Source organism: Microcaecilia unicolor, chromosome 1 (genome assembly GCF_901765095.1).
Source record: "Microcaecilia unicolor chromosome 1, aMicUni1.1, whole genome shotgun sequence".
Taxonomy (NCBI): domain Eukaryota; kingdom Metazoa; phylum Chordata; class Amphibia; order Gymnophiona; family Siphonopidae; genus Microcaecilia; species Microcaecilia unicolor.
In genome coordinates, this window is record NC_044031.1 from 179,295,685 (window position 1) to 179,309,148 (window position 13,464).

At 41.6% G+C, this 13,464-nt stretch overlaps 1 protein-coding gene across 1 annotated transcript in view; it reads left to right on the plus strand.

Annotated features, from left to right (window-relative positions):
* The window catches only part of KCNH8 (potassium voltage-gated channel subfamily H member 8), a 588,306-nt gene that overhangs the window by 340,756 nt on the left and 234,086 nt on the right, over positions 1 to 13,464 (plus strand). The window contains exon 7 of the mRNA XM_030202709.1: positions 10,161 to 10,368. Coding sequence (XP_030058569.1) covers positions 10,161 to 10,368 — 208 coding nt within the window. The remainder of the gene's footprint in view (positions 1 to 10,160; positions 10,369 to 13,464) is intronic.

Below are 13,464 nucleotides of genomic sequence, written 5' to 3' on the forward strand. Positions count from 1 at the left end.
TGTAATGGTGATGAGAGGCTCCAGGAGGAGGATCAGAATTGGGATGAGATTGGAATCAAGGGGGGGGGGGGCTTGTAATAGAGTCTCTGGGGGTTCAGAATGAAGGGGAGCTTGTAATGGTGATGGGGTTTGGGGGGCTGATCATGTTATAAGGTGGGGTCAGGAGGGCTAGGAGCAGGTTTCATAGATGTAGGCTATCACTGACAGCTATGTGAGTGCTGGCACTTGCATAGCTCCTGGCTCCTTCCCGTCTCCACAACCTGAACAGCCCTCTCCTGTTCACTTTTAAAATGACTGGTTATTGCTGATATTCAGCTGCACTACCCAATTAAATACCACTGAATATTAGTAGCTGCCTGCTGAGAATGATTTAAATGGGCAGAAGCCTCTTCTGCCCACTTAAATCACTGTTAATATTGACTCAGTGGTGTTTTGCCTGCATTTACAACCTGTATATTCTTTTTTATGTAGCCCATGTTATATTAAACTAATGTGCATTATGGTAAAATAATGCAGTTTTCCCATTTAACACACATTATGCATAAAAATCCACACATTCCTCCCTTAGCACATTTAATAACTACCCGAAGTGTTCTGCCAGTGCGATAACTGCTACCATGACCTGTGCTAACAGCATACATACTCTTAGCAGGGTAGCCGAAGTACTACATTAGACAAGTGGAGGAGGAAGCAGGAGGAGAACTTTCCTCCCAGGGAAAGGGACCACAAGTCCCAGATTCCCCCCTGGAAGAAATGTTTGCCCTCTGGTGGAAAACAGCTCAGTAAGAGATCAATATAGGAGAGAGAACTGCAGTCCCCAGAAACCACCAGGGCAAGGTAAAACCCATGACTCACAGGAAGCAGAGGGGGAAGGGAATGATTGGGAAAGGAGTTCCAATCAAAGTGATGAGCGACAGCTGCAGGAGGCATGGGCGGTAGAAGCTATGGAGTGGGATAAGAATGAGGTGGATAGGCAGAATGAGGAGGAAGTAGAGCTGATGGACGTCTCCGCTCTAGCCTCCAAAAGAAAGGTAAAAGCTTTATGGGGCAGGTTATTACCAGACCTGTGTAAAAAGGGGGAAGAAGGGATAATAAAGTTTGGAAGGAAGCTGTGGAAGAGCATGACCATCAAGCTATCTAGGCAGACTGTAAGGAGCACTGCTAAGAGATTGGACTGCAATAAGAGAACCAAAGGACAGTCTACAGGGGTTTGAATGTCAAGATTACTGTGGTGCCTGAAAACTCTGTGTGCAGCAGTATTGGGTGTTAACTGTTACTTTAAACCAGGAGAGGGGAAATGAAGCTGTGTTAGCACTACCAACGTGGAGCAGGCTTGTGTCAAGTGGTTTTCTGGAAAAAACTGATTAAAGAAAAATTGACTTGGGGAATCTGTCAATGCCTTCTGGTTTTGTTACTGAACCCCTGATAAAAGACAGATGGCACGAGGAAAGGAACTGTAACCTCACCGGTTTCCTCTACTATTGTGGAGTAAGCAAACTAGGAAGGCCTTCTGATCACAGCATAGGACTCCAGCTACTCCCTAGGGAAACAATCCAAGCAGGACACACCTGGGTCCCAGCTGGCAGGGAGAACCAGGGTGACAATACATAAGCTTTAGTAAAAGGGCCCCTTGTTTAACTGCTTACTGCACTTTAGTAAAAGGCCTCTTGAATCTTCTTATGAATAGAACTCATTAGATACTCTTCTGTAGAACTGATAACCTGACAAAATGTTTCTAAGAATTATCTTCTGGTTGGCTGCACCAATGCAGTGTCTTCATCTAACTTTTTCTTACTGAAAAGATTAATCATGAAAATGGCAGGGCCTAGTTTACTAGGACTCTTTTTCCATTCTATGGGAAATTACTCTTTTTCCATTCTATGGGAAAAGCTTAGATAATCAGACCTTAGATCAATTTAGTGGATAAAATGATGAAACAGAAGAGAAAATTATCGAAGAGAACATAGCAGAGAAATAAATTAACTATAAATAATAGATATGAACGTGCACATGAATTACTTTAAAGATGTATATAGTCATTTATACATTCTTGTTTCTGGTGCATACGTAATCACAGACAAGATTCTTTTATGTAAACTTATCATATTTGAAGGTGAAGCCTAATTTTAACATTTAAAGACCCTGATTTTTTAAATATCTTTCTCATAGGCACAGAATGGGAGAAAATCATTGGTATGTCAAGACTCCAAGCTTTTAACATTATTTTTATGTTAAAGCAGCAATGTCTCCTTTGTGTTCATCCTTTTTCACAAGTCATTTTGTTCATTCTGTCTTTTATGTATATACCTTGTATGTTTATTTAAAATGGGTTATTGAAATGTTATCACTATTTGTGGTGAGAGACTGCTAGATCTTTGTCTCCGATACTGAAAATTATTCCTCTAATCCAAACTAAACTAATCCTGACTCAGTTTGAGTCTTCTTCTACTACTACTACAAATAATTTCTATAGCGCTACCAATCGTTCGCAGCACTTCACAATTTAACATGAAGAAAAGACCGTCCCTGCTCAAAAGAGCTTACAATCTAAATCAGACAGACAGACAGGACAAATAAGGGATAAGGGTAGGACAGACAGATAGGACACATAGGGAAAGGGACTATTGAAGAGAGGAAGACAAGATAAAGGTTAAGAGTAGGTGACAAGTTAAGAGTTAAAAGAATAGTAAGAAGAATCTAGCCTTAATTCTAAAGGCAGAGACAGAAGCTGAAAAATATGAAAAAGAGGCCTTCCAAAGTTTACTATATCGGAGACCAATAGGCAAAGGGGAAGAAAAGTAGGAAATGATTTTTTTCAGCGACATATATAGTTAGAAGAATATTTCAATAGATTAGTCAAATAAGCAGGAGTCAAAGCGTAAGGGAAGCTGAATGCTAAATCGGGGACTACCGCTAGCCCTACGTGGCCACCAGCGGTATTTCCGCCCCAAGCATGCACCATTTCCGGGGGAAAAAGAAAACCCCCAGAAATGGCTTGTGTGGCAGTAAACCGGCAATAATTCACCGCGCACTGCGTGATTACTGTCAGGTTACCGCGGGAGCCCTTATCACCACCTCAATGGGTGGTGGTAAGGGCTCCCTGTCACGTGGCCATGTTCATCTGGGGGCTTTTTACACGCTGTGGTAAAAAGGACCCTGGCATTTGGGGAAAAACGTTCCCTGCCACTAGCACAGGGCCCACAGCTTGGTAAAAGTACCCCTTAAAGCTTTATAGACAAAACGAGAATGTTAAACATAATCCTTGCTTGTATTAGAAGCCAATGAAGGTTATGTAACAAAGGGATACTCGTTCATATTTAGCACATCTAAAAGTCATTCTCACCGCAGTGTTCTGGAGCAATTGTAATTTAGTCAATAACTTTCAAGGTAGACCAATATATACTAATTACAATAGTCAAACTGGGAAAGTGTCATAGCTTGAACCGCCAGAGCAACATGCTCTTCATAAAAAAAGGAACAAATACGTCACAATGTTTAAATGTAAAAAATACCTTCATCATCAGACTATTTATCTGGGACTCAAAAGATAAAGCTGAATCCAAAATAACGCCAAGAACTTGAGATTGTTGAGCAACTCGTAATGACATTTCATTAGATAAAGGGATTTCAGCTGAAGTATTACTAATCCATAATATGTTAGTTTTATCTGCATTCAGTTTGAGTAACTGTCTGTGAGCCCAGGTTTTAACCTTAGTGATACATAGATCAACATTAGCATATGTTAACAACTGATCAGGCAGAACTGGCAGTAAGTCAAAAATATTATCATGATAAGATGTAAGGTAAGAACCCATAAGCAAAGAAATAGTTCCCAAATCAGAAATAAAAAGGTTAAATAACAATGGAGAAAGCAGAGACCCTTGAGGAACTCCACATAAAACTTTCCAGATATTGGAGTGTTTTCCATTAAAACACAATAACTACAGTTTTTCCAGAAAACCCTTAAACTAATTGAATATAGAATCCACTATACCAAACTCACATGGAGGGGCATTTTCGATATGATGTCTAAGTCCGACTTTGGACGTTTTCCAAAAAAACGTCCAACATCTGAATAGGAAAGAAGGTCATTTTCAAAAAAGAAAAATGTCTTTTTTCCCGAAAATACTGCTTTGAACAAGGTTTTGTGATTTGGACATTTTGCTTTTTGGGCTATTTTCGGAAAAAAAAAAAACGTCCAAGTGCAAAATGCAAAAAATCAAGCCATTAGGATATAGGCGGAGCCAGCATTTTTAGTAGACTACTACTACTTAACATTTCTAGAGTGCTACTAGGGTTACGCAGTGCTGTACAGTTTAACAAAGAAGGACAGTCCCTGCTCGAATGAGCTTACAATCTGAAGGACGAAATGTCAAGTTGGGGCAGTCAAGATTTCCTGAATAGAGGTGTAGTGGTTAGGTGCTGAAGGCGACATTGAAGAGGTGGGCTTTCAGCAAGGATTTGAAGATGGGCAGGGAGGGGGCCTGGCGTATGGGCTCAGGGAGTTTATTCCAAGCATGGGGTGAGGCGAGGCAGAAAGGGTGGAGCCTGGAGTTGGCGGTGGTGGACATCCCAGGAAAGCAATAGGGCACCCTAGGGGGCACTGCAGTGGTCTTCATAAAATGATCCCAGGTACACATCTCACCATTGCTCTTTTATCTTGTCTGCTGTGCCCCCCAAAACCCACTACCCCCAACTGTACACCACTACCATAGCCCTTACGGATGAAGGGGGCATCTGAATGTGGGTACAGTGGGTTTCTGGTGAGTTTTAGGGGGGGCACACAGTTTCCTCCACAAGTGTAACAGGTAGGGGGAGGTAGAAGCCTGGTTCCACCTGTCTGTAGTGCACTGCACCACTACTAGACTACTCCAAGGACCTGCATGCTATTCTAATTGACCTGAGTATAACATCTGAGGCTGGCATAGAGGCTAGCAAGTAATGTTTTTAATCACATTTTGGGGGTGGGGGTGGGAGGGGGTTAGTGACGACTGGTGGAGTAGAGGGAGGTCATCCCTGATTCCCTCCAGTGGTCATCTGATCATTTGGGGCACCTTTTTGTGCCTATTCATTATAAAAACAGGTCTAGCTCAAAACGTCTTAGTTTTAGTCCTGGGCAGTTTTTTTCCATTATGGCTGAAAAACGTCTAAGTCTTAGTAACGCCCAAGTCCCAGCCTGAACACACCCCGACATGCCCCCTTGAGATTTAGATGCAGTTCTGAAGTTCTGACGGACTTCATAGAAAAACGTTTAAAATAGGCTTTGTAAATACTGATTTGGACGTTTTTGTGAGAAAAACATCCAAATGCTGCTTTATGCCACTTTTTAGATGTTTTTCTGTTTTGAAAACGAGCCCATTAGTTTCTCAAGAAGTTTAGCATGATCTACAGAATTAAATACTCCTGATCAAATGCAGACGCACCAACTGTTTGCCTCAAGGCTTCACATATCTTTGTTAATAAAGTGAAAGTGAAAGATTCAGTACTATGATAATTTCTGAAGCCAAATTGAGGAACATGCAAACATTAATGCTTTTCCATGCATTGAGATAGCTGTAACCCCACCAAGGATTCCATCATTTTAGAGAGAAGGGGAATAGTAGCAATAGGTCTGAAACTTAATGGCAATGGAAGATCCAACCCTTCAGACTTAGAAATTGGAGTTAGCAGAATAAGACCCATATTTTCTTATTCTGCTAACTCCAGAGTCTGAAAGGTTGGATCTTGCTAATCCTGTGTCAGGGTGATCTGTGCACACATTTGATCTTAAAAGGTTGATCAAATTGTAGATTCAAAAACTAAGGCAGAAAATGTTCCATGAAAACAATTGGATCAGAATGTTTGGCACCATCCTTCAAGCCAAGAACCTGAAGATAGTTTGGCCTACTCTAAACATTTATTTATTTATTTATTTATTTATTTATTTATTTATTTATTTATTTATTTATTTATTTGCTTATTGATCCCAATATAAGTCCGAGGGTGGGCTATGATATACATGCATAATGAAATGCTTTAACACTCACAAATAAATCAGAATATGTCCTGCCATCACAAGGATAAAAGATCAGCCTACTGTAAACTACTAACTTCTGTTGTAACATTTCTTTGTGCTAGATTAGCATAAGGAATTGACCTTTGTAATAGTCTTCTATTTTACTTTTTGAAAGTGCCTCCCAATTTTGTAAAAAAAATCTTTAACTTGTAAAATCCCCAGTGACACCAACTGCAGTGTAGTATTTATCCCCTTTATTGATGCTTTTTGTGTTGATTTGGAGCTTCAGTTTTAGTGTTTTACCTCTTGAGAAAATGGAGAAGAGAAATCCAGCTTACAGGTTTAGAAACAGATATTCTTAGTTACAGTCCATAAGGTTCACCATCTGGAAGGAAGGCTCTTTGACAATGTGAAACTCTGATATTTTAATGAATTTCCCAAGGAGTGCTTCATCTGAGCCACCATGCTGAAGTAGGCTTGCTGGTAGCCCCCCAAAACAATTAAGCACTTATCAAAATAAATGAAACCATAGAATTAGTGGATTCTCACTGAAATATGATCCACAATGAAAGTAATATTACAAAGATTTAAAAAAGGCAAACATTCCTAGGAATTCTTTATGCTGGCTCCTCCACCCTTATGTGGCATTAAATATGGGTGTCAGGTCATGATCTGTGTCACTCAGTCTGTATGCTACCACCCATTCTTGTTAACATACGACATTCTTGTCTAAATGTTTTTGTTTGTTTGTTTTTATTATATTGTGAGCATATAAGCTTAGCCAAAAATGTGAAATAGAAAAACTCAGAAGTGGTACAGTGGTTTTAGATGTCATGTCTCTGCACTAGATACACTTTAAGGGCATTAATGAAAGTACTCTTGGGTAAAAATGTGGTCAGCTCATAGAACACAGGTATATAAAGTACCCATATTTTGCTCCTGTACTGAAGCACTTGCAAAATACACACTAGAAATCATGTATAATTTCTCTCCCGTGGCCTATGTGTCTGTTTAATTTGGTAAGGAAAGGTAGGCACACAGTAAAAGCATGAAAGCATGTGTACTGTTACCTGTAGAAAGTGAAGGGGCTGGAGTAGATAAGGAAAGGACAATGATCAGCCCATAATCTTTTGCATGTAAACACAAGTTTATTCACATAAGTGGGTTTGATTAGTGTCCTCATATTTCTGTACTCATGCTGAGTGTCACTGTTACAGTATAAATGTATTTCACTGTATATTGACATATACAAAAACTAGACGTTTTCAATGCTACATGTCACCAGTTGTTGAGACTTGACATCTACTACAACTGTACTTTATGATGACAATTTTGAATAGCCTACATTGTTTACAATGTATGTGGACATTTTTAGACAACATACACTGCAGCTGATTTTCAAAGATTAAACTACCTGTGTTGTTTCCCTTTGAAAAATAGCAGTTGTAAAGGATGTGTGTTAGTTATTGTACACACTTTTAGGCTTATTTTCGAAAGAGAAGGGCACCCATCTTTCAACACAAATCGGGAGATGGGCGTCCTTCTCACAGGGTCGTCCAAATCGGCATAACCGAAAGCTGATTTTGGGTGTCCTCAACTGCTTTCCGTCGCGGGGACGACCAAAGTTCACGGGGGCATGTCGGAAGCATAGCAAAGGCGGGAGTGGGGCGTACTTAACTCATGGGCGTCCTCAACCGATAATGGAAAAAAGAAAGGCGTCCCTGACGAGCACTTGGGCGACTTTACTTGGTCCATTTTTTTGTTACAACCAAGCCTCCAAAAAGGTGCCCAAACTGACCAGCCAGCTTATAATCGAACGAGAATAATGCCCAAGTTCCGACCTAAATCGGGAGATGGGCGTTCTTCTCACAAAAACAAATAAAGCGGTATAATCGAAAGCCGAACTTTGGACGCTTTCAACTGCACTCCGTCGCGGATGCGGACAAAGTTGACGGGGGCGTATCGAAGGCGTGTCGAAGGCGGAACTGGGGTGTGGTTATCGGGCGAACAGAGATGGGCGCCCTTCGCCGATAATGGAACAGTTTTGAGCTAGAATTTAGGACACTTTTCCTGGACCCTGTTTTTTGACGAATAAGGCCCCCAAAAGTGCCCTAAATGACCAGATGACCCCCAGAGGGAGTCGGGGATGACCTCCCCTGACTCCCCCAGTGGTCACTAACCCCCTCCCACCACAACAAATGATGTTTCACAACTTTTTACTTTCACCCTCAAATGTCATACCCTCCTCCCAAGCAGCAATATGCAGGTCCCTGGAGCAGTTGTTAGGGGGTGCAGTGGACGTCAGGCAGGTGGACCCAGGCCCATCCCCCCCCTACCTGTTACAATTGTGCTGCTTAATGCTACTAGTCGTCCAACCCCCCCAACCCCACTGTACCCACATGTAGGTGCCCCCCTTCACCTCTTAGGGCTATAGTAATGATGTAGACTTGTGGACAGTGGGTTTTGAGGGGGATTTGGGGGGCTCAACACCCAAGGGAAGGGTGCTATGCACCTGGGAGCTCTTTTACCTTTTATTTGGTTTTTGTAAAAGTGCCCCCTAGGGTGCCCGGTTGGTGTCCTGCCATGTGAGGGGGACCAGTGCACTATGAATCCTGGCCCCTCCCACGAACAAATGCCTTGGATTTATTCGTTTTTGAGCTGGGCGATTTCATTTTCCATTATCGCTGAAAAGCAAAAACGCCCAGCTCACACCTTGACGAATAAAACATGGGCGTCTTTTTCTTTTAAAAAATACGATCCGCCCCGCCCCTTCACGGACCCGTTCTCGGAGATAAACGCCCATGGAGATAGGCGTTTCTGTTCCATTATGCCCCTCCAGATGACCACCGGAGGGAATCGGGGATGACCTCCCCTTACTCCCCCAGTGGTCACCAACCCCCTCCCACCCTAAAAAGAAAACTTTTAAAATATTTTTTGCAAGCCTCTATGCCAACCTCAAATGTCATACACAGCTCCATGACAGCAGTATGCAGGTCCCTGGAGCAGTTTTAGTGGGTGCAGTGCACTTCAGCCAGGCGGACCCAGGCCCATCCCCCCTACCTGTTACACTTGTGGTGGTAAATGTGAGCCCTCCAAAACCCACCACAAACCCACTGTACCCACATGTAGGTGCCCCCTTCACCCCTTAGGGCTATGGTAGTGGTGTACAGTTCTGGGAAGTGGGTTTTTTTTTTGGGGGGGGGGTTGGGGGGCTCAGCACACAAGGTAAGGGAGCTATGCACCTAGGAGCAATTTCTGAAGTCCACTGCAGTGCCCCCTAGGGTGCCCAGTTTGTGTCCTGGCATGTGAGAGGGACCAATGCACTACGAATGCTGGCTCCTCCCATGACCAAATGGCTTGGATTTGGTCGTTTTTGAGATGGGCGTCCTTGGTTTCCATTATCGCCGAAAATCGGGGATGACCATCTCTAAGGACGACCATCTCTAAGGTCAACCTAAATTTCACGATTTGGGTGTCCTCAACCACATTATCGAAATGCAAGATGGATGCCCACCTTGTTTCGATAATACAGGTTTCCCCGCCCCTTCGCCAGGATGTCCTGCAAGGACGTCCTCAGAAAAACTTTCTGTTATGCCCCTCTTTGTATCTTATTAGTGTGGATGGCCAAGCAAGTCAAAATGGACTGCATACATCTGAAAAATGAAGGTAGGCATGCTGATTTCCTCCTCCAGACTACAAATGTCTAAAAGAGCATCTGTTTTTAACCTGGCTAAAAGTCCATGCATTATGAAAGCCAGCACCTACCTTCAGCTAGATCAAGGGTTCTCATCCTAATCCTTGGGAAACACCCAACCAGTTGAGTTTTCAAAATACACACAATGAATGTGCATGAGAGAAATGTTCATACAATGGAGGCAATGATTGCAAATTTATCTCATGCGTATTCATTCTGGCTATCTTGAAAACCATACTAGCTTAGTGTGTCCCAACCACTGGGTTAGAAACCCATGAATTAAGCTGAGGAGGATAATTTTTCAGACACACCTTTTAATACAAATAAAAAGAAAACACAAATTGCTTTGAAAATTTTCCTCAGAACTGAAACCTCCAAATTAAAAAAATTGTCATCTGCAGATAAAAAGTCAGTGTCATCTCATATAATAGCTGTGCAAACTATGAAATTTTGTTTCTGTGTTCTAATTAGGTGTCCCTTGTTCATCTCCTGAAGACAATCCGTTTACTGCGTCTCTTACGTCTCCTTCAGAAGCTAGATCGTTATTCTCAGCACAGCACAGTGGTCCTTACTCTCCTCATGTCTATGTTTGCATTGCTGGCTCATTGGATGGCATGCATCTGGTATGTTATTGGCAAAATGGAAATGGAGGCAAATAATCCCCTTACCTGGGACATAGGTAAGAGTCTGTCTTTCATGTTGACTTTCCTTTTGAATTGTAAAAAAGTATATTCACTGCAGTTCAGGCAAAAGTGAATACCAGTCATTTTTAGAGCTAGCTTTGGGGTACAGAGTTGCACGGGACAGAAATTTCACCCATCCTCACCCATCTCCACTGGAATCTATCCCATCCCCACCAAATCCCACATGTAATCTCTTCCATCTCTGCCCATCCCCTGTGCTAAAATAACTTGACGAAGTAAAATATCTCAACAGTTGCCCATATTGATAACTTCCCCTGTCAGTGCTTATGGGGATTTCAATGCTATCAACCATATCCATTAATTTTTTTAGTGCTATTATAATTGCCATGGCAAAAGGAAAGAATAGGTAGGCTGGCCTGGCACTACACTACCGCTGGAACCCTGCAGGACCTGCTTCCATCCCCATGGGATCCCTGTAGGACCTGCTTCCATCTCCATGGTCCTGTGGACATAGAGGGGATCCCCACAGGAATCACAGGGGAATCACAGGATTCCCACTAACCCTGTTCCCGTACAGCTCTCACTTTGGGGGCAATATTCAGCCCATGGTTGTCAGTGGTTTTAAAGCCACTAACAGATGTGGGCTGAATTAGACCTTGATATTCACTGATGAGCCATATCAAGGTACTGGCATTGAATATCTGGAGACCAGAAGTTATGCGAGTGCAGGACAATATTCAATGCTGGAACCCACATACCTAAATGGGCAAAGATAGGACTGCTTTTTATAAGGTCCTATCTGTTCAGATAGGAATGAGGGCACCAGCACTAAATAATGCTGGTTATTGCATATCTTCCAGTTCCACCAAGACATGCCACTGAATGTGCTTTAAGCAAGTAGAAGCATCTCTTGCCTGCCAAAACCAAGCTGAACATTGATTCCTTTCTTTTCAATTCAGCATTTTCTGGCCAGAAGTCTGTTCAATGAAGGGCACTATATATTGTGTGAAAATTACATTTCAGAAGCAACTTTCTAGGCTGTTTATAAGCATTACTATAATATGCTATCCATTAGTACATCAAAATTGAGAAAATAATTAATTTTTGTCATTGGTTGTTTTTAAATAATTAGGGGGTAGATGTACTAAAATGTTGCAATTTGGGTAAGCTACAACTTATCCAATGTATGGTATACAAAATGTCATCTAAGTTCAGACTATGTACTAAACTAATGAGATGCAAAAATATTGACTGGTAATTTTATGTTATTGCACAATAGTATGCTTATTGTATGATAACTCATTAAGGGCCTCTTTTATCAAGCCGCATTATTGGCTCCTAGTGTGGTAATGCTGACAAAGCCCATTCAATTTGAATAGGCTTCGTCAACATTGCCGCATGGGAACCACTAGCATGGCTTGATAAAAAAAAGGCCCTAAAGATACTCCAGATGATATTCAGCGCTATTTAGTCAGCCAGGCCAGTTAAATAGCACTTAACAGGCTAAGCATTATAAGTGCAAGATAGACAGTTGTCTCCGCTGAATATTACTGCTTAGTGCATTGGAGGAGATTGTATATATGGTACCTAAAAAATCGGCATGGAACACATTTGCATCTAGGCATATTCTATAAGCAACACCTAGATTTAGGGGCGGTATAGAGAATACACTTTATTGATATCCCAGTGCCTAAAACTGCATGCATCCATTTACACCAATGAAAACATGGCATAAATCCTGGCACGTAGATTTATGCTCACTGGGCCATATTCTATAACTAGATGTGTAAATTTGAGAATGCCCACGGAACACCCATTTCCCTGCCTATAACCACACCGTATTTTGCCTGTACACATTAAAATTTAGGCACTCTGCATTACAGAATATGCTTAGCTATTTGTGCGCATAAATTCTAATTATTATCAATTAAGGCTCATTATTGCTTGTTAAGTGCTGTTAACGCTGATTGGCTTGTTAAGCCAAGTAGGTTGCATGCGCTTTTATAGAATCTGCTTAGATTTTGGCACAGAACGCTAGGCACGCTATATAGAATCCAGGGGGTAGTAGCTAACTGGCTAGCAACAAATATTCAGTGCATTTCTGGCTTCATTTGGTGGCCAAATTGGGCTGCCCAAATAGCAGGCCTATCTTTGGTGCTGAATATTAACTTGGCTGGTTAAATTTAAACCAGCCAAAAAAAAAAAAAAAACGGATATTAAATGCAGTCACCAGAAACGGCTCAGCATTGAATATCTGAGTTCAGTGCCAATAGTGGGATTAAGCCAGGCTGTTTCCAATGGGTTGAATATCAGCCAGGCTGTGTCCATTGCACCATCCATGGAATCTTCCTGGGCACTGAAAATTCTACACAGCAGCCCAATGAATTCTCTAGAGTAGTATTAATATTGGCTGGAATGTGAAACTATTAAGCCAGCTGTAGTCAGACTTTTTTGCCTTCAGCGGCATTATGCCCAATATTCAATGCCGTGCTATGTCCATTCACTGGCACTGAATATCTGGTTATGTGCAGCTAGCTATCTCTTATGTGGTTATGTGTGATATTCAGTACATAACCACTTAAGTGAAACTGAACAAAGATAAGACTGAGTTTTATATGTTCCAATTTGTCTGGTTAACTTGTGCTATTAAGTGCCAATATTCAGCATATAATCGCCTAAGTGCTTGCTGTGCCGCCAACCACCCACACTGATATTCAGCCGCACTAACCTGGTAAGTGCTGCTGAATATCAGCAGATAGACTTGCACAAGTGATTTACCTGGCCAGGAGCCTCTTTTAAATATCAACCCCTATATTTGCAGTAATCATTTTTAAAAATTAGATAGACATTTTCTTAGTAAAATGTGCCCCTCCTCCTTATTATATTGCACAAGAAAGGGGTGTAGTTAGTTTGGGGGAGCAAACTACTGCATGAAAATTTATTTTAAAATTGCTATATAATTTCATCTATTTCCACATAGGCACAAATTATTGGACATATATCTACCCATACTGTGTGCATCAGTCCCATTTTCAAGAGAAATTTATTTATTTCAGATTTCTATTCCGTGCAATCCTGCATTGTTGGTGGATTACAAAGTTACATACACAGTAATAAAATACATCACAAAC